Below are 20094 nucleotides of genomic sequence, written 5' to 3' on the forward strand. Positions count from 1 at the left end.
ACCTCCAACAACCACAACTATCTTTCTTTGTGCTAGGTATGACTCCAGCCAGTGGAGAGTTTTCCCTGATTCCCATTTACTTCAATTTTACTAGGGCTCTTTGATGCCACACTCGGTCAAATGCTGCCTTGATGTCAAGGGCAGTCACTCTCACCTCACCGCTGGAATTCAGCTCTTTGGTCCATGTTTGGACCAAGGCTGTAATGAGGTCTGGAGCCGAGTGATCCTGGCGGAACCCAAACTGGGCATCAGTAAGCAGGCTATTGGTGAGTAAGTGCCACTCGATAGCACTGGCGACGACCCCTTCCATCACTTTGCTGGTGATTGAGTGTAGACTGATGGGGCGGTAATTGGCCAGATTGGATTTTTTAATCCTGCTTTATGTGGACAGGACGTACCTGGGACAGTTTTCCACGCAATTAATTCTGTGTTACCTAAAGATGCCCAAGTAAATAATAGGGCCAATTCACACACTGCAGTTGTTAGGAATCAAAGCTTATTTTTTCATAGCATGTGCTTTAAAACCCATTCATTTAAAATCCTTAAGACAACAAATAATCACTCCAATTAAAGATTAAATGCCCCCTCCTAGGAACAAAAAGCTTGAGCAGGTACTTTTCAAGTACAGTAAATGCTCTTCCTTAAACTAAAAGGTAAAAGTTAAAACAGTTACTGCTCCACACAGGTTAACCTTTTAGTCACAGATTCTGCATACTTATAGGAAAGAATATTAACGCAGCGTTTCATAGAAGCGCATTCTGAAACCGAATTTCTGCTTTTCGAGCAGCTGCATTATAATTAGTTACTTGATTTACTCTAAGGAGATTACACTGGGCACGGAAAGAGATTACAGTTGGAGCACTTTGAGCACCGCACAGCAATGTACTAGCAGTCCCCAAGACTTAAAATGCGCTCAGAATATTTCCAACACCTCCCCTGGACAACAAAGGGACGAGAAGTCTCATTGTACCACACGGTGGTTGAAGGAAAGTAAAAGATGAATCCGACAACACTGTACAGTAAAGAAAGGCATCTGGGAGCCAGATTAATAACACAAGACCAATTAACAGATTCTCTATGTCTGCTAGTCACATGCCCACCCATGTTACCTAGCAACAAGACAACTCACTAAAAGTTCGCCAAGAAGAATTTCAAATCTGTAGCTGAGTGGGGCTTTGTGCAATGGAGAAAATATCGGTTTACTGAGTCATATTGTGGGGAAATACAGTAAAACCTTTCACCTGATGCATGGTTCATCTTGTACTACATCTTGTGTTTTTTTTAAAACTTTCAAAACTACTTTAGATACAGGGAAATCGTGAACTTCTGTTGAACAGATTGCAGTTTATTGTGAATAGCTGAATTTAACCATACGATTCCCATTTACACGCATCACTTTTACCTGGTACTTTCCGCTGGTTCCTTTATTCATTTGTTTTTCAGATCCTATTTTATAGGTTTGCAGTGTAAGTGGATGTAAATTCGAAAGAGCTGTTAGAGTTAAGTGCTGATTAAATTGCAGGACATGGCTGATTTATTGCCCGTTAAAAACAGAGTGTCTTATTTTAAAACATCACTTACTGGTTAATAACTTCTTTCAGAATATTCTAAAATCAGTAGGAAATATTATTTCCTAAATACCAGAAACAACACTACAACTATACTAGAAAGTAATGTTACGAGTTTCCAAAAACAGTGCAAATATATATTTCTTCTAAATAACGTGTTACGGAAAATTACACACATTATTGAGTTCATTAGAATAGATAGGATAGTATAGGTGTAAACGTTTCTACAGAAAATAGAAACTTGCCAAACTTATGCACCTTCTTACCTTCTAAGCTGCACTGAACTATAAGCAAAGTTACCAGGAGAAGGAGTAAGAATGTCTGGCCGGCCATGCTGCAGCCCTGTGCTGGAGTCTTCCCCAGCTCCTGCTGAAGCTGGCTTTGTAAGAAAAGGTTGTGGAACCTGGTTGATGTAGAGCTCGATCTGTCTTTTTTTTCCTCCTGATGCTAGCTGGGAAAAGGCGTGTTCGAAAGTCGGGACATTGCGTTTGCACTAGAACCGCTCAGCGCTAAAGCTCTGCGCAGCGAGGCCCTGGAAGCAGCATAACGCAGAGCCGTCTGCTCCAACAGGGAGCAGTCTGCAAACCCTCCCAAACCGTTATCAGCACAGTACTTGTAAACAATAGGTCAGTACAAAAAATACTGGCACGGCCACGTATAGAAATCTCGAGCACTTCATTCCAATTTACTAACTGAGAAAGTTTGGCTCAATTTCCTTCGAATGTTGAATTAAAATGACTAATTCTACAACATTACGTAGGTTATGAAATACGTTGGAAAGGTTTTATACAAACTTTTTTCTCTTTCCCCTCTCACTTCCCTGCACATTTGCTGTGGCATTGATTTACATTATTTCCCCAAATAGATAATCGATATTTTATCTGGAATTAATTTAAATTGGGGAAGTATATGTTTATATTTTACATTGTTTTGATCAGTTAGATACGTGCCAGTAATATGCATTGTTTATTGGTACTGTATGTGCCTATTTTACTAATCTGTCATTTGTAATACCTATTTGCTAGTTATCTCAAGACCTGTAGCATTGGTTTACTGTTATTTCCCGGTGTGGTGCTGCAGGGGGCTGTGCCTGTTATCCATGTTCAGGGCGGCTCGGTGTTGGTACGGCACAGCACCGGGGTCAAGCCTTGGCGCTGCAGTACAGCACGAGGGGCAGATCAGCATATTCAATGAGCTTCCTGACACATCCCCATCACAAAGAACAAACCTCCCCACTCCCTCCATCATCAGCAATGCCCCAGCCACCTCCCCCCCAACAGAACCGATAGCCATCACTTAACTTATCAGACTGGACCCTAAAACTTAAAAAAAAAGTTCTCAAACTTCCATTAAACTTTGCTTTCTTTTGTTGCTCTTTTGTTTTATTGTTGCCAACTTGATGAAATTCTTGTCGTGGTTTCACAGCAAGTGTCAGGCTGACCAAATGTAACCAGCTGCGTTTCTTTATGAGGCTGGTGATAAAGCAGCTAATCCCACTGCTGCCCCGGGAAGAGGGAACCAAAGGATAGCGCCAAATGGGATTTCAAATAGTAATAAAAAAAATAAGTAAATTATTTGCCATATAGGTGCAACGTGTCTTTGAAATTCTGCTCAAGACTTGCATAAAAAAGATACGTTGAACTACACTGACCAATTGCCAGACACGGAGCGGTTTAAACGATGTATTCCCCACATATTTTACTGTCTGACTAACCCCGCTGTTGTCGGGCTCGTACTGCCCTATTTCCAACAACTTGTTCATTCAAAATCAGCCAATTAATGTTACACCCGGGCAAGTCAATGCACTCGTTTTAGTGATTCAAATAGGAAAATGTTTAATGTGAATCAAGATACAAAAAAAATGTACTTCTATTTCAAACTAAATTGTTGCAAATACATGGGAGGTATTTATATCTGGATACCAGGAATTGTGTAGCCGACATTATCCCCAAATTATCATCAAACGTTTTGGCGAACTCGCGTTGGGACGACGGTTGCATTCTCATCAGCCTGACGATCTAGTTAGCAAAAGCACTTTGGATGGTCCATAAAAGCCTTTTACTCCATTGTATGCCTCCTAATTTAAGATAACTCTTTCTGTTTTGTAACGATGTACATTATGCAAAATGCCCCTTTGAAGTAAATGATGTGCTTTAAAAGAATGTAGTAAGATGGATGGTGACCCACATGAAATACTGCAGACCACGCGCTCATTTAGTGTTAGAAAGTCAGGCAAATATATTTATCAATACCCGTTCAATTCAAACGGTAAATTATAGCAGTATTATCTCTGTTAACAATTTATCTTGATTTGTAAATCAAATGACACTTTCTCCAGTTATTTCCTGGCATGCGTATCCACTTTACTACTATCCGCATGTAATTGCAGAGATTACATGAAACTAAGACAATAAAGGTGTGATAGAGCAAAGTTAATTTTTGATAGTCTTCTGACAAAGTCCACATTACCAGACTTATGAAAGCAGTAAATTATTAATTTAGGGGAAAACAAAGTTATCCCTGAAGTCAATTAGAAGACTGAACAAGCCTGGTCAGCAACCATCAATGTCATTAGAATATGCTTTAGCTTGCATTTTACTCACGAGAAAACACATTATTAGCATCAAAAGTTTGGATTCTATTTTGAGATAAAACTCAATGGTAGTCAATACAGTCAATCCACTTAATGGCAAGTCTGATCTAAGGACATTCCAATGTTAGAATTTTCTGCCACATGTAAACCTAGATAGAAACATTCTATTATATAATAAAGTAGCCGTTATATTTTCTGCTGACTCAGTGAAATCTGTCTCCCAATTTGGGGTTGGTTAAAATGACATTCACTTGTTTAGAGGTAATAGTAAGGATCGGAATACACATTCAACAGGCCACGTTTAAAATCCCTCAAATGTGCCGAGTTCTGAAAAGGGAAAGATCTGCTTTTTATTTCTCGCCTAGTCCAACTACCAACCAAACCCGAGCTATTATCATTTTGCGGTTTTTTCCATCGAGTTCTTATTTGGAAAAATGCAAATCAAGTTTGTTAAAAAAGGGGGAAGGGACAAAACTGTTGTCATTCACTTGCAATGTACACACGCATAGTTTAATCATCGTTCTATTGATTCTTAGTACAGAATCAATAACCCCAACCCGAACCCCCGAGTGTTTGAATTTGTGACCTGCTCGCTGAATTGTTTATAAAGGATGGTAGATGAAAGTGAAAATGAATCTGGTTCTTCTACATTTCATGAGATTTTATTTTGTTGCTAATTTTATTGGCGACTTTAAACGCGCTAAATCTACACTAAGCCCATCCCACCCTCCTTTTACTCCTGTATTCTCACGCTTTGAATTTGATAGTAAACATCGTGCTTGTTTGGCCGGCTGTTCGATTAGGATTTGTGAAGTAAGATATGTCAACACATGGTCCCTTCTGTTTCTCTATTTTGGTATGACGCGACAGCACAAGAGTGGTTTTTTAAATGAATTTTGAAGGGTCACTGCCCCTGAATAGAATAACTCATTTGAATTAATTGTTCAGTGAAAGTTTGTGTAATGTTTTCTGACTAGGCGCTGGTGTACAGAGGCTGATATTAATGCGGTCTGAGTTTAGTTTAACAGAGCCTGCTCCGGGGCTCGGTATCTTCCGTTCCAACTTCAAATAACCACTCTCCCTACACGGCAAATTCAGCGCATTCTGCATTGTTCACAGCACTGCAGGACAGTGAATGAGCTTTTTAAACCTGAAACGTGTCCTGGCACAGCAGGTAGCAAAATGACTTAAATAACTTAGTTAATAAGATAGAAAAGGCAACGCTGAAAGACAGCTGTCCAAATGTTTCTAAAGTAGCTGACTTCTACTTCTCATTAAAGGTCTTTGTTGCACACCCTACACAAAAATCCGACTGATACATCTTTCAGAATTATTTCTTTGAAGAACCGCTTCTGCAGGGCGCAATGAAAGAGTTAAATTGTTGATTTCATTAAGACGTTAGAAAAATCGATTTTCAACGGTTTCCTGTTAAAACGATCTTGGTAAGAAATGACTTTATTCTGTGTTCAGCACTCGTTTTTATAGCTTTCGGTCCGAAAGGTGCAATTCCTAATGTACTCATTTGGCCAATTGCTGTCTAAACTCGCTACATCCCTATCACAGTTAGCCTCATATTTGGACTGTGACAGTTCGCCTGTGCACATGTAAACTGACACAATACATGAGGTCAAATCTAAAAAAGACCCATTCATTTTGTTCAAGAAAAAAATCCAGTTATCTTATCAGGGAAGTACGAAATTAAAGGGCTTGAGTTCTCTGGGGCTGTTATCTTGCAAGAAAGAAATTCCTCCTTGGGTAAATTGAGATCACAGAAATCACAGAAACCCCACAGTGCAGATAGAGGCCATTTCGGCCCGTCAAGCCTGCACCGACACATATCCCACCCTATCCCCGTAACCCCACGTATATAATCCCCCTAACACTAAGGGTCAATTTATCATAGCCAATCAACCTAACCCGCACATCTTTGGACTGTGGGAGGAAACCGGAGCACCCGGAGGAAACCCACGCAAACACGGGGAGAATGTGCAAACTCCACACAGACAGTCACCCGAGGCCGGATTCGAACCCGGGTCCCTGGCGCTGTGAGGCAATAGTGCTAACCACTATGCCACCGTGCTGCCCTGTTCCATATATTAAAGCAATCATTTGAGATAGCTGAAATAAATGGTCTCACATAGGAACATAGAATGTAGAGACCATTTCAATCTATCTGACCAGTCCCAAAGTTTAAAAATACCACACACCATTCTATCTCTCTTTGATACTTTCTCTCTCAAATATCTATCCAAGTTCCAACATCTTCCTCCAATGCCACCCCGGGTGGATTGTTCCATATACTCACCAGCCTCTGTACATTTACTGACAATATGTCTGTTTCCTTTCCCTCTTCTGAGTTAGAGTCTGTGGCCATATCAAACATCATTTATTTACAGTGCTTGGAATTTTGAGTACCTCAAATACCCCCGAGCCTTGTTTTACCCAGTTGCATAGCCTCTCCTCATAGCTAATGTTTAATTATCAATATAACTTCAGTTAGAAAGAAAGACTTGCATTTATACAGCACCTTTAATGACCTCAGGACATCCCAAAGCAATTTACAGGCGATTAAGTACTTTTGAAGTGTAGACACTGTTGTAATGTAGGAAACACAGCAGCCAAAATTGTGCACAACAAGTTCCCACAAACAGCCATGTGATAATGACCAGGTAATCAGTATTTTTAGTGATGTTGATTGAGGGACAGATATTGGCCAGGATACCAGGGATAACTCCCCCACTCTTCTTCAAAAAAGTGCCATGGGATCTTTTACGTCCACCTGAGAGGGCAGATGGGCCCTTGGTTTAAAGTCTCATCCAAAACAATGCACCTCCGACAGTGCAGCACTCCCTCAGTACTACACTGGGGTGTCAGCCTAGTTTTTTGTGCTCAAGTCTCTGGAGTGGGACTTGAACCCACAACCTTCTGACTCAGAGGTAAGTGTGCCATCAACTGAGCCACAGCTGACATTCAACTCATTCTCTACAGGGGCAATTCCATGAATCCTGGGCTCCCAGAACAGAATCCATGCTTGAAAGGAGCATGTTTCAGAGATGGGCATGGGGGGTACAACATTATAGCCCCAATTTTCTGATCTGAATTTCCTTTGAGTGTAGCTGCAAACTGAGTACGCAAGATTGCAAAATTATCCCGTATATCCTCACCAATGCCAGGATGTCCCATTGGTGGCTGTGCCTTCAGCTGCCTAGGCCCTAAGCTCTGGAATTCCCTGCCTAAACCTCTCCGCCTCTCTACTTCTCTCTCCTCCTTTAAGACACTCCTTAAAATCTACCTCTTTGACCAAGCTTTTGGTCATCTGCCCTGATATCTCCTTATGTGGTTTGGAGTCAAATTTTGTTTGATAACGCTCCTGTGAGGCGCCTTGGGCCATTTTGCTATGTTAAAGGTGCTATATAAATCCATGTTTTTGTTGTTGTAGTATGATTATCAAAACTGTGCATAGTACTCCAGATGGGGTCAGACCAGTGCTTTGTATGAGCATATATCACCTCCTGGGATTTGTGATTTATCTCTCAGACGATATACACTAAGTTCTTAATAACAACAGAAAATGCTGGAAAAACTCAGCAGGCCAGGCAACATCCGTGGAGAGAAATTAGAGTCGACGTTTCGGGTCAAAACCCTTTATCAAAACTAAAGAGGCACAGGGAATGAAATAGATTAAGAGGCCGGGCTGGGAGAGAACAAAAGAGAAGAGACATTAAGAGGTATTCAAAACGAGACGAGATGGTGATTGGACTAGTGTAGACAAAAGACGGCTCTAGATTAGGTGTCAAATGCGCTGGCAGAATGGGAGACAGCTGCCATGTGGGAGAGAGAAAAAAAGGAAAGGGGGGGGGAGGGAAAAACCAAAACAAAGGTGTGGATAAAACAAATAAGTAAAAATGTAACAAAGGTGTGGATGTTGCCTGGCCTGCTGAGTTTTGCCAGCATTTTCTGTTCGGATTTCCAGCATCTGCGGTATTTTGTGGTTCACTGCCACACCTCTTCTAGGAATGCCTACCTTGAAGAAGTTCTGCTCATTCCCTGTGTCTCTTTAGTTTTGATAAAGGGTTTTGACCCGAAACGTCGACTCTAATTTCTCTCCACGGATGTTGCCTGGCCTGCTGAGTTTTTCCAGCATTTTCTGTTTGGATTTCCAGCATCTGCAGTATTTTGCTATCGTACACTAAGTTCTTGTTTGTTTTATGTGCTGATAGTTCTAATAGTTCCCCCAGGTCCCTCTCTCAGGTTGTGTTCTATGCAATAATACTATTTAGCTCATATTTTCAATCCTTATTATCTTTCCCCAGTCTCATCCCAGCTTGGCTCAGGGCAGCACCCTCATATCTAAATTGGAAGGATATGGGGTGAAAGCCACTCTAGAACTTCAGTATTTAATCTTGGTAGAGTGCTGCATAATCAAAGGTGCCACTTTTCAGATGGGACATTAAATCACTGTCCCATCTAACTGTTCAAGTGGCTATAAATGATTCCTTAGCCCTATTTGAAGAAGAGCTCCAAAGATTTTTAGAGGAAGTGGTTGTCATTATTAGGGCTTCTCCCTCCAACATTGGTAATACTAAGCTAGCCACCACTGCCCTTGGGTGTATCACTAGCCCTCACCTGGTGATCCTTGTGTCAGTGGTAGTTGAGGTGGAAGGCAGGGAAATCAACTTGTTCCTTGGGCCTTGCATCACAATTTAAATGCAATGGGGCAGTCAAGGGGCAGCAGTCGAGGTCTCTATTGGTGGGGGAGGGAGGAACAGGAAAATTCTCCATGGTGTTGGCAGAGGCAGGGATGTGGTTAGGGGTCTCTGCCCCACTTTCCTTTATTTTCCATCACTATATGGTATAGTGGAGGAAAATCCAGCCTGTAATCTCCAGATTTCTTGGAGCCACTGTTTCAGTTGCGAAATTCAGAAGGTGCTCTTGGTAATCCTCTCTTTCTACTTGTTTTGGCGGAGAAAGGGGAGGTTGTGAGGCGGGATCAGAGACACATCCATTTGCACAGCCTAACCCACTCTCACCCAACCAGCTGTGTTCATAGATCAAGACACTCATCAACTGAAGGGAGCAGTCATAGAGTTATGTTGTCTCCTGGGACTTTCAGACAAGATCAATTACAACACTCTACCAGTGGGTGTGGTGATCACAACCTTGCACTTATAAGCAGCTTTGGATCATTTCAAGCTACCTCAAGGTATATATACCAAATTAGTCAATCTGCAGTGCACCCATACATGACAGGTGACAGATGCCTTGTTTGTCAGGTTCAACTCTTTTGAAAAAGTCAGCAGCATAAAAAAAGTACTGTACTTTTTCTGTGTAACAGGTATCCTCAAAATGCAGGGCATTTAAGGTGGCATGCATATGGCCATGGGGATCCCTATGCCCAATTACAAAGTCTTCATGAACAGCAGGAGATTCCATTCTATCATTGTGTGGCTCATCTGTGACGATGCACGTGAATGCCCACTAACCTGGTGGCAGTCATAAATCCTTCATTTTATGGCAATCCACCATCATTATTTAAAGGGAGAGGAAAATTGAATGAATGTCTTCTCGGTGACCAAGAATACTTTCTTAAGGCAAGGTTAGTGACTCATTTCAAACACCCACATAAAGCTAGAGGGCCCTTAGCTCAGATTATCATTCCATGATGGCTCAGTGGGTAAATACAACATAACAGCAGGAGCTGTACTGGTGAATTCAAATCCAACATAGTTTAAAACAAACTCTTTATATGGGGTGAAGTTGTGGACACATTGAAGGAGGGTGTTGCAGTTCAAGAAGAAGACCCAATATCAGGCAATAAATACCAGCCCTGCCAACGATGTCCACATCCCAAGAATGAATGAATCTACAGTCTAGAAAGAAAAGTTAGGGGCACCTCATCGAGATATATAAAATGATATAGATAAGGTACATGTAGAATATTACTTCAGAGTAAGTCAGTCTAGTAGGAACAGAGGACACCAATTTAGTGAAAAGTAAATTTAAAACAGATATTAGAAAGAATTATTTTGCTCATAAGTCTATAAATATTTGAAATAATCTGTCAGGCAAGGTAGTAGACACAAGGGTCTTGATATTCCATGCCTTTTTCAGCATTTCTAAAGCCTAAAATCAAGGCAACTCACTAGACTGGCCAACAAATTGTGGCAGAAGCTGTTTTCACCGATTTTCCACTACAAAAATGAAGCGCCCAAATTTCCAATTACGATTTAGCCCCTCCTTCCACTGTGTCCCCATACACCTAATTAACATATTTTAAAATGAGGAGCAGTGGCGCTGCAGCCTCGAATTTCCTGTATTTATACTCGCAATGCACGAGGACTAAATTAGATGATAATTACAAGGTGCTGCTGTTGTCAGCATCAGCTGAGACTGGCAAAAGTGAGCTTTTGAGCCTGAAGACTGCTAAAAGTTTTAGTAACAATTACTACAGCTGGGAACAATTTTTTGGCGTGATTTTATTTTGTTGCTTTGAGCTCAGGCAACATTGGGCTTGCTTGTGACTACTTGTGGGAATGTTTAGATCATCAGGATATTTTGGACCCCCTACAGTGAGAGCTTCTCACGACTGGTATGGGATTTTTATGGGGATACGTTTGTATGCCATTATCATGGAGGAGCTGGAGAGCATGGAGGAGAGGAGAATGAGGTAGCACTTAAGGGGAATGCACCAAACAATATCTTACCGCCGCTCCCCGCCCCCCCCCCCACCCTGCCTAATGAACAGATAGGCAACAAAAGATCTATGAAAACTTTAGTGAGGAAATGTGTATTAGATGAGTTTGCCACACCAAAGAGGGAATAGAGGAGCATTGCCAGCTACTGCATGAGTACCTGCACCTACAGTCATCTACCTGGACAGTTCTGTCTATGGCTATTAAAATCATGACCGCACTCAACTTTTATGACACTGGGTCATTTCAGACAGTCAAATGGGGGGGAGGGGGAGCGGTATAATATTAGTCAGGGTGCTGTTTGAGTATGCATTCATCAGATAACTGATGCACTTTTCTGCAAAATTGGGGAATTCAGTTTGACATCACAACAATATGATTCTAATATCCATGAATAACAAAGCACAACATAAGTGCACATTCTCTAATACAACAAACTCAAAAATGGACAGAAGCCAATCTATCCTTTCCTGATATTGTGCTTCCCTGGGTGTCCAAACATGTCTTACTTTCTCCTATTCTACTGCTTCTCCTAGTTGCAACCTGAAGGCCAATATTGTGAGAGATGGCTGATAGAAACATAAAAACAGAAGATAGGAGCAGGAGTAGGCCATTCGGCCCTTCGAGCCTGCTTCGCCATTCAATGCGATCATGGCTGATCATCCAATTTCAGTACCCGGTCCCTGCTTTCTCCCCATACCCCTGGATTCCTTTAGCTTTAAGAAATATATCCAACTCTTTCTTGAATATATTTAATGAACTAGCCTCCGCCGCCCTCTGTGGCAGAGAATTCCACAGGTTCGCCACTCTCTGGGTGAAGAAATTCCTCCTCATTTCTGTCCTAAATGGCCTACCCCTTATCCTTAGACTGTGACCCCTGGTTCTGGACTTCCCGACCATCGGGAACATCATTCCTGCATCTAGTCTGTCCAGTCCTGTCAGAATTTTATAAGTTTCAATGAGATCCCCTCTCATTCTTCTAAACTCCAGCGAGTACAAGCCCAATCGACCTAATTTCTCCTCATACGTCATTCCTGCCATCCCAGGTATCAGCCTGGTGAATCTTCGCTGAACTCCTTCCATGGCAAGAACATCCTTCCTCAGATAAGGCGACCAAAACTGCACACAATACTTAAGATGTGGTCTCACCAAGGCCCTGTACAACTGCAGCAAGACATCCTTGTTCCTGTACTCAAACCCTCTCGCTACGAAGGCCAACATACCATTTGCCTTCTTAACCACCTGCTGCACCTGCATGCTTACCTTCAGCGACTGGTGCACAAGGACACCCAGGTCTCATTGCACTTCTCCTTCTCCCAATCTATTGCCATTCAGATAATAATCTGCTTTCCTGTTTTTGCCACCAAAGTGGATAACCTCACATTTATCCACGTTATATTGCATCTGCCATGCTTTTGCCCAATCACCCAACCTGTCCAAATCATCGTGGAGTTTCTCGGCATCCTCCTCACAGCATACACGCCCACCCAGCTTTGTGTCGTCTGCAAATTTGGAGATATTACATCTAGTTCCCTTGTCTAGATCATTAATATATATTGTGAATAGCTGGGGTCCAAGGACCAATCCCTGCGGTACCCCACCAGTCACACTGCCTGCCACTCGGAAAAGACCAGTTTATTCCAACTCTTTGCTTTCTGTCTGCCAACCAGTTCTCTATCCAAGTCAATACCTTGCCCCCAATCCCATGTGCGTTAACTTTACACGCTAATCTCTTATGCGGGACCTTATCAAAAGCCTTCTGGAAGTCCAAATACACCACATCCACTGGTTCTCCCTTATCTATTTTACCAGTTACATCCTCAAAAAATTCCAGTAGATTAGTCAAGCATGATTTACCTTTTGTAAATCCATGTTGACTTTCTCCGATCCCGTCACTGTTTTCCAAGTGCTCTGCTATTACATCTTTTATAATGGACTCTAGCATTTTCCCCACCACCGATGTCAGGCTTACCAGTCTGTAATTCCCCGTTTTCTCCATACCGCCTTTTTTGAATAGTGGGGAAACATTAGCTATCCTCCAATCCATGGGTACTGTTCCAGATTCCATCGAATGTTTGAAGATGATCAGCAATGCATCTACTATTTCTAGGGCCACTTCCTTAAGTACCCTAGGATGTAGATTATCAGGCCCTGGGGATTTATCGGCCTTCAATCCCATCAATTTCCCTAACACAATTTCCCTACAAATACTGATTTCTTTCAGTTCCTCCCTTTCATCAAACCCTATGTTCCGCAACATCTCTGGGAGGTTATTTGTGTCCTCCTTTGTGAAGACAGAACCAAAATATGTATTTAATTGGTCTGCCATTTCTTTGTTCCCCATTATAAATTCCCCTGATTCTGACTGCAAGGGACCCACGCTTGACTTAACAAACTTTTTCTCTTCACATATCTATAAAAGCTTTTACAGTCAGTTTTTATGATCCCTGCTAGCTTACTCTCATATTCAATTTTCCCCTTCTTAATTAATCCCTTTGTTGTCCTTTGTTGAATCCTAAACTGCTCCCAATCCTCAGGTTTACTGCTTTTTCTGGCCAATTTATATGTCCTCTCCTTGGACCTTATGCTATCCCTAATTTCCCTTGTTAGCCACGTTTGAGTCACCTTTTTTGTTTTATTTTTATGCCAAACTGGGATGAACAAATTCTGTAGTTCATCCATGCGGTCTTTGAATGTTTGCCATTGCCTATCCACCATCAACCCTTTGAGTGACATTCCCCAATCAATCCTACCCAACTCGCGCCTCAGACCATCGTAGTTTCCTTTATTTAAATTCAGGACCCTAGTCTCTGAGTCAACTACTTCATTCTCCATCTTAATGAAGAATTCGATCATATTATGATCGTTCCGACCCAAGGGGCCTTGTACAACAAGATTGCTATTTAATCCTTTCTCGTTACATAATACCCAGTCTAAGATGGCCTGATCTCTGGTTGGTTCCTCGACATATTGGTCCAGGAAACCATCCCGTAAACACTCCAGGAATTCCTCCTCCACAGTATTGTTACTAATTTGGTTAGCCCAATCTATATGTAGATTAAAGTCACCCATGATGACTGCTGTGCCCTTATTGCACGCTTCTCTAATTTCCCTTTTAATGCCATCCCCAACCGCATTACTGTTTGGAGGTCTATATACCACTCCCACTAACGTTTTCTGCCCCTTGGTATTTCTCAGTTCTACCCATACAGATTCCACATCATCAGAGCTAATATCCTTCCTTACAATTGTGTTAATCCCTTCTTTAACCAGCAATGCTACCCCACCTCCCTTTCCTTTTTGCCTATCTTTCCTGAATATTGAATACCCCTGGATGTTGAGTTCCCAGCCTTGGCCACCCTGGAGCCATGTTTCCGTAATCCCAATCAAATCATATTCGTTTACCTCTATTTGCGCAGCTAATTCATCCACCTTATTACGAATGCTCCTCGCATTAAGACACAAGGCCTTCAGGCTTGTTTTTTTAACGCTCTTAGACCTATTAGAATTATTATTTATTGTGGCCATGTTTGATTTAAACCGTTGATTTCTCTGACTGCCACTTTTGTTTTTCTCCTTCCTATCTTTTGCTTTTATCCTTGTCTCCCTTTCCTCTGTCTCCCTGCTCAGGTTCCCAACCCCCTGCCATTTTAGTTTAAACCCTCCCCCAGAGCACTAGCAAACACTCCCCCTAGGACATCGGTCCCGGCTCTGCCCAGGTGCAAACCGTCCGGTTTGAACTGGTCCCACCTCCCCCAGAACCGGTTCCAATGTCCCAGGAGTTTGAATCCCTCCCCCTCGCACCATTCCTCTAGCCACGTATTCATCTGAAATATCCTTCTATTTCTACTCTGACTAGCACGTGGCACTGGTAGCAATCCTGAGATTACTACCTTTGAGGTCCTATTTTTTAATTTACCTCCTAACTCCCTATATTCAGCTTTTAGGACCTCATCACGTTTTTTTTACCTATATCGTTGGTACCTATATGCACCACGACAACTGGCTGTTCACCCTCCCCTTCCAAAATGTTCTACAGCTGCTCTGAGACATCCTTGACCCTTGCACCAGGGAGGCAACACACCATCCTGGAGTCTCGTTTGCGGCCGCAGAAACGCCTATCTATTCCCCTTACAATAGATTCCCCTATTACTATAGCTCTACCCCTCTTTTTCCTCCCGTCCTGTGCAGCAGAACCACCCCTGGTGCCAGGAAGTTGGCTGCTGCTGCCTTCCTCTGATAAGCCATCCCCCCCAACAGTATCCAAAGCGGTATATCTGTTTGAGAGGGGGATGACCCCAGGGGACTCCTGCACTACCTGCCTGTACCTATTACTCTGCCTGGCGGTCACCCATTCCCTTTCTGCCTTTGCAACCTTTACCTGCGGTGTGACCAACTGGTTAAACATGCTATCCACGACGTCCTCAGCCTCGCAAATGGTCCAGTATGCATCCATCCACAGCTCCAGCGCCGCAATGCGGTCTGCCAGTAGCTGCAGCTGGATACATTTCCCGTGCACATAGTTGTCAGCGACACAAGAAGTGTCCCTAAGTTCCCACATAGCACAGGAGGTGCATACCACGGGGCCGGGTTCTCCTGACATGACTTACCCTTAAATTAATTCAATTTAAATTAATTCAAATCAATACCACCAATTAAATGAGATACTCAATGGCCCTTGTTTAACAACTGTCCCCGCTACACCACAGAGACCCTAGAAACTATAAAACACAACATTTAAGCTTGTATAAAAGGAGAAAGAGAGAAATACTCACCAACCATTCAAAAGCTTATGGAACCGAGGTGGCCCTCCTCTCATGACAGCTTGCTCCTGGAGGGAGCCACTGCTGGATGCACCTCTGTAGCTTATGCCCAGGAAGCCTGGTGTCACCTCCTATGGGCCACTGGTGTTGTGCTCAGAGGGGAAAGGTTGGATGCGTGGTATGTGCTGCTGTCCTGGAAAATGGCAGCCTCAGGCAGGTTGCCATCAGTCAACTGGGCACTGGATCTGGGTTGCCACTGATCAACAGGATACTGGCCTAATGGCAGCTAGCAGATTTGTGAAAGTTCAGAGATAGAGCAGCCTACATCCTGGCCACCATGGTCTGAAAGCCAGTATACAGGATGCTGCTTTTACTGCCACCACAGTCTGTGCTTCCATGGAGGAGGAGGCACCAACATCCTTGGCCACTTCTTTGGTGGGGAGCTGTTGCAAATTCCAATGAAGCTATCACATGCTCCATTGATGCCTTAATGAACAAAAAGCTTCCCTGATGTTACCTTACATGAGGGTGTAGACTCAAGAGTCACAACTGTCAGTTTCCACACATCCTTGGAGACTGACATCAGAGCCTGCACGGAGGTCCAGTATCATACTAATTCTCTTAGTCTGGAACAGCTTCCCATGGTCCTCATTTGGGCTTGCTAAAGTTACTGCCAGTCCTGGATGATTTTATTTGCTTGCTTTGTTGCATGCATGCTTACTTCAGCCTTTCCTTGTTCAGCCATACAATGCTCCCTGTTCTGAATTCTCGGAACCAGCAAGGTCATTTGCAGTGTCCCCCACTGAAAGTCAGCAGCCTTTCACCAGCCTTGCAAATGATCACTCTTGATTACATCTGCATGTTCACTTGGCAGTCCTGAACTGTAGCATATGTAAATCATATTTTGTCATAATGCAAAGTAGTATAATTCATAAATGGCTGCTGATGAACTCTACTATAGTAATAAAAACAGAAAATGCTGGAAATACTCAGCAGGTCAGGTAGCATCTGTGGAGAGAGAAACAGAGTTAACGTTTCAGGTCGATGACCCTTCGTCAGAACTGGAAAAAGCTGGAGATGGAGCAGGTTTTTAAACAAGTGCAGGGGCAGGGAAAGGGGGAGGGGAGGAAAGAACAAAAGGGAAGGTCTGTGATAGGATGGAAGGCAGGAGAGATTAAGAGACATTAAGAGAGATTAAGAGATGGTGCAAGGCAAAAGGAGGCAAAACTCTACTATAGTGTTGGATCCACGACCCAGTTTTTGCCCTTCCCCATAACTCCAGCTCTGGCAGTCTGTTCACTTCTTATCTTTGGCTTTGAATCTGGCCTAGAATATAGACATCGTCTCCTTTTGCTGGTTGTAAGGGTCCTTTGTGAAATTAATTTGTTCACTGTCAAACTGGTATCTCGTGGGCAAATAATACAAACTGGCACTGAATCTAAAATTTCAGTCCCAAAGGCCATTAGGGTGGCTGGTGTGGGAAACAAAAAATTCTCAGTGGCAAAATAGAAGGAGGCTGTTCTAATACTAAGACTAAAGAATATAGTTTGGAGTACACAGTAGGAGATTTGCTGAGTATCTGGCCCATGTTATACCTGGCATTGTTTGGTGCAAGCATTGGATGAGAAAAATGGAAAAAAAAATTCCATTCCTAAGCACCTAGATCAGCACAAAAAAAATCGAATTTATACTATATTAAAAATCTTGGGCTAAAAACTCAGGGGCCAAACGCCACCCATTACCGACAAAAAATGGCGAAAAGAGGGCGGCCACCCCTCTTTTGCCAGCTGGTGGCAGATCCCGCTGCATCCTCCATTTTCATAGGCCCAGCAGCGCTGCTGTTAAGAAGTACTGCCTGCAAAGAAAAATGGCGGAGTGGTGATGTCAGTCAGCGCTCAACGCCGACTTAACATCACCACGATAAACTTAAACCCTAATGCTGAGTTCAGCACTCGGTCCTAAGCATACCAGGTAAAGACAGCATGCAAGCAGATTCACAGAGCCACTGTCAGCACCTCTTAAAGGGACACACGCATCTTTCAGGTAAGTTTGCATTTAAACTTTTGGACTGGGATTTTTTCATTTTACTGAATTAGTGGCTTGCTGCAATAGATGTTAAAAGTTTTATTAAGTGTTTAGGGAGTGCTGCTGGATGCTTACAAGGCATTGGACGGTAAAGGAAGGCCTCTGAGAAGACATAAATGCTGCAAATATTCAGCAGGTCAGGCAACATCCGTGGAGAGAGAAACAGAGTTAACATCTCAGGTCAAAATTCTGCCTGACCTGCTGAGTAGATCCAGCATTTTATGCTATCATTTCAGATTTACAGCATCCACTCGCAGAGGGAAGAGGAAGACACAGAAGAGGAAACAACAGAAGAGGAAGAAGCAAAAGTGGAAGAAGCAGAAGGAAGGATGCAACCCAGACAGCCCCTTTCTGGCTGGGATATCCGGGATGGAATCATCCGCCTGCGGTTCCAGTGACCACAACCCCAATTCCTCTTTCAACATTTGTCCCACACCTTACCTTCCCTCTGTTACTGAATATCACAGCGTCCTCTTGGCCATGATGCTGAAATAAAAGCCACCACAAAGCAAACTTTCCAATCCAACTTTATACATTTATCAATCCAATATGACATCAGGAAATCAACTCTTCACGCTTATGAATTCCCTTAGTGACTGTCTTGTGTATGCCTTTGCCTATCCTACTGATATTACGCAGTGCTACCCCAGTGGCTGCAGCATGGCTGGTGAAAGGCTGCTGACTTTCAGTGGGGGACACTGCAAATGACCTTGCTGGTTGACCTTGAGGAGCTGGTGACTGGGAGTGTGAAATCGAGTTTCTTCTTCACTCTCTTCTCCCTCTTCTTAGCCAACCACTGGCTGGGCAGGCTGCATTTCTTGGATGTGTGCAATGAGGAAGGCACAGGGTGGAGTTGTAGTGAGGGGAGGGTGGGAAACCAAGAGATGCATGCGAGAAGGAGGATAACGTATAAGGATACCAGCATCTAGTATCCTTTCTGCCCCACTGTTGGCCAAGGGCTCAGCCATGCCCCTGCCAATAATGGCCAGCACCGTCTCCTCCAAGGGTGAAGCTAGGAATGGGAGATGTGCCTCGTGATTGGTGCAGATTGTTGGTAGGTGAGTGATTGCGGGGGCGGAGGAGAGAGGTAAATCATGCATTGAGCAGTGTGTGAGGCTAGTGATTCAGTTGGTAGGAGACGGCTTTTGAAGATGCATTCACTGACCTTGACCAGTGGCCTGAGGTCATGAGGTGGTGGGGGTAACACTGCTGGCTGTGGTGGCCTCAGTGATATAGTCCCACATCATCTTTTCCAGAGGGCCTCTTGGTCCCTGTGAGTAGAGGACCTCTCTTGCAGTATTGACACCCTGCACAAAGCTGGAGCTATTTATGTTAGTGCTGAAGCACTTACCCATTTTTTGAGTTTCATAGAAACATAGAAACATAGAAGATAGGAGCAGGAGTAGGCCATTCGGCCCCTCAAGCCTGTTCCACCATTTAATGAGATCATGGCTGATCATCCAAATTCAGTACCCTGTCCCTGCTTTCTCCCCATATCCCTTGATCCCTTTAGCCTTAAGAAATATATCTAACTCCTTCTTGAATATATTTAATGAATTGGCCTCAACTGCCTTGTGTGGTAGAGAATTCCACAGGTTCACCACTCTCTGGGTGAAGAAATTCCTCCTCATCTCAGTTCTAAATGGCTTACCCCTTATCCTGAGACTGTGACTCCTAGTTCTGGTTTCGGAAGAGAATTCAGCTTGAAGTGCTGAAGACTCCAATTTGGGACTTCTTTTTAATGTTAATTTATTTTTTAAAGGCAGTAAGGTCTGAAAACTGCATTTTGTCAATTCATTTTAATTTTTCTTAGTTCTGAAGGCATTGCCCCTTTAATTCATAGCCCTTTTAATTGCCCACAATTCCTTATGAATTCCACAGCCTTGCTCCCAGAGGCTGTTAGAAGCTGGAATGCCTCTTCAGGATGGGAACTTCGACTTGCAGGCCTGCAGTAACACCACCAGGAGGGCGTTACACAGCAAGCTAGTGCTGGGCTAAAAACCTTTAGCCCCAGCGCAAATTTTTCTCGGGTAGCGCTGCGTCCATTTTCAGCGGCCGTTAACCCGATTTGCCGGTGGCCATGAATTCTTCCCCACTTAAGTCCACATGTACTTCCTGCCAACTTTTCCATTACAAATTCCTATGTTCGCATTTATAATGGCAATACCTATGTAAATTTGTCATGCTGTAATTACACTGTCCTGACAGTAGAGGCACTGCAGCACCACCAATGGCAGGAGGGTGCAATTACACTGTGATAAATTTACATAAGCAGTTTCCATTATAAATGTGGACATCGGAACACATAATAGAATAATAAAAATAAGAGCAGGATGTATGACTTTAAAATGGGGATTGAGTTATGTCTGTGAGCTGTGGTTAAATTACAAATT

The 20094-nt window shown here is 43.1% G+C and overlaps 1 protein-coding gene across 2 annotated transcripts in view; it reads right to left on the bottom strand.

The window, feature by feature from the left end:
- lrp2a (low density lipoprotein receptor-related protein 2a) overlaps positions 1–2163 on the bottom strand; it is a 390094-nt gene extending 387931 nt beyond the window's left edge. The window contains exon 1 of one of the 2 annotated variants that reach the window (XM_085986489.1): positions 1835–2163. In XM_085986489.1, the coding sequence (XP_085842615.1) occupies positions 1835–1901 (67 nt within the window). In that variant the 5' untranslated portion in view covers positions 1902–2163. The remainder of the gene's footprint in view (positions 1–1834) is intronic. The other variant, XM_085986488.1, reaches the window with a different exon arrangement.
- Positions 2164–20094: the final 17931 nt, after the last annotated feature.

Source organism: Somniosus microcephalus, chromosome 4 (genome assembly GCF_052327205.1).
Source record: "Somniosus microcephalus isolate GS21.2 chromosome 4, FLI_Smic_1.0, whole genome shotgun sequence".
Lineage (NCBI taxonomy): Eukaryota > Metazoa > Chordata > Chondrichthyes > Squaliformes > Somniosidae > Somniosus > Somniosus microcephalus.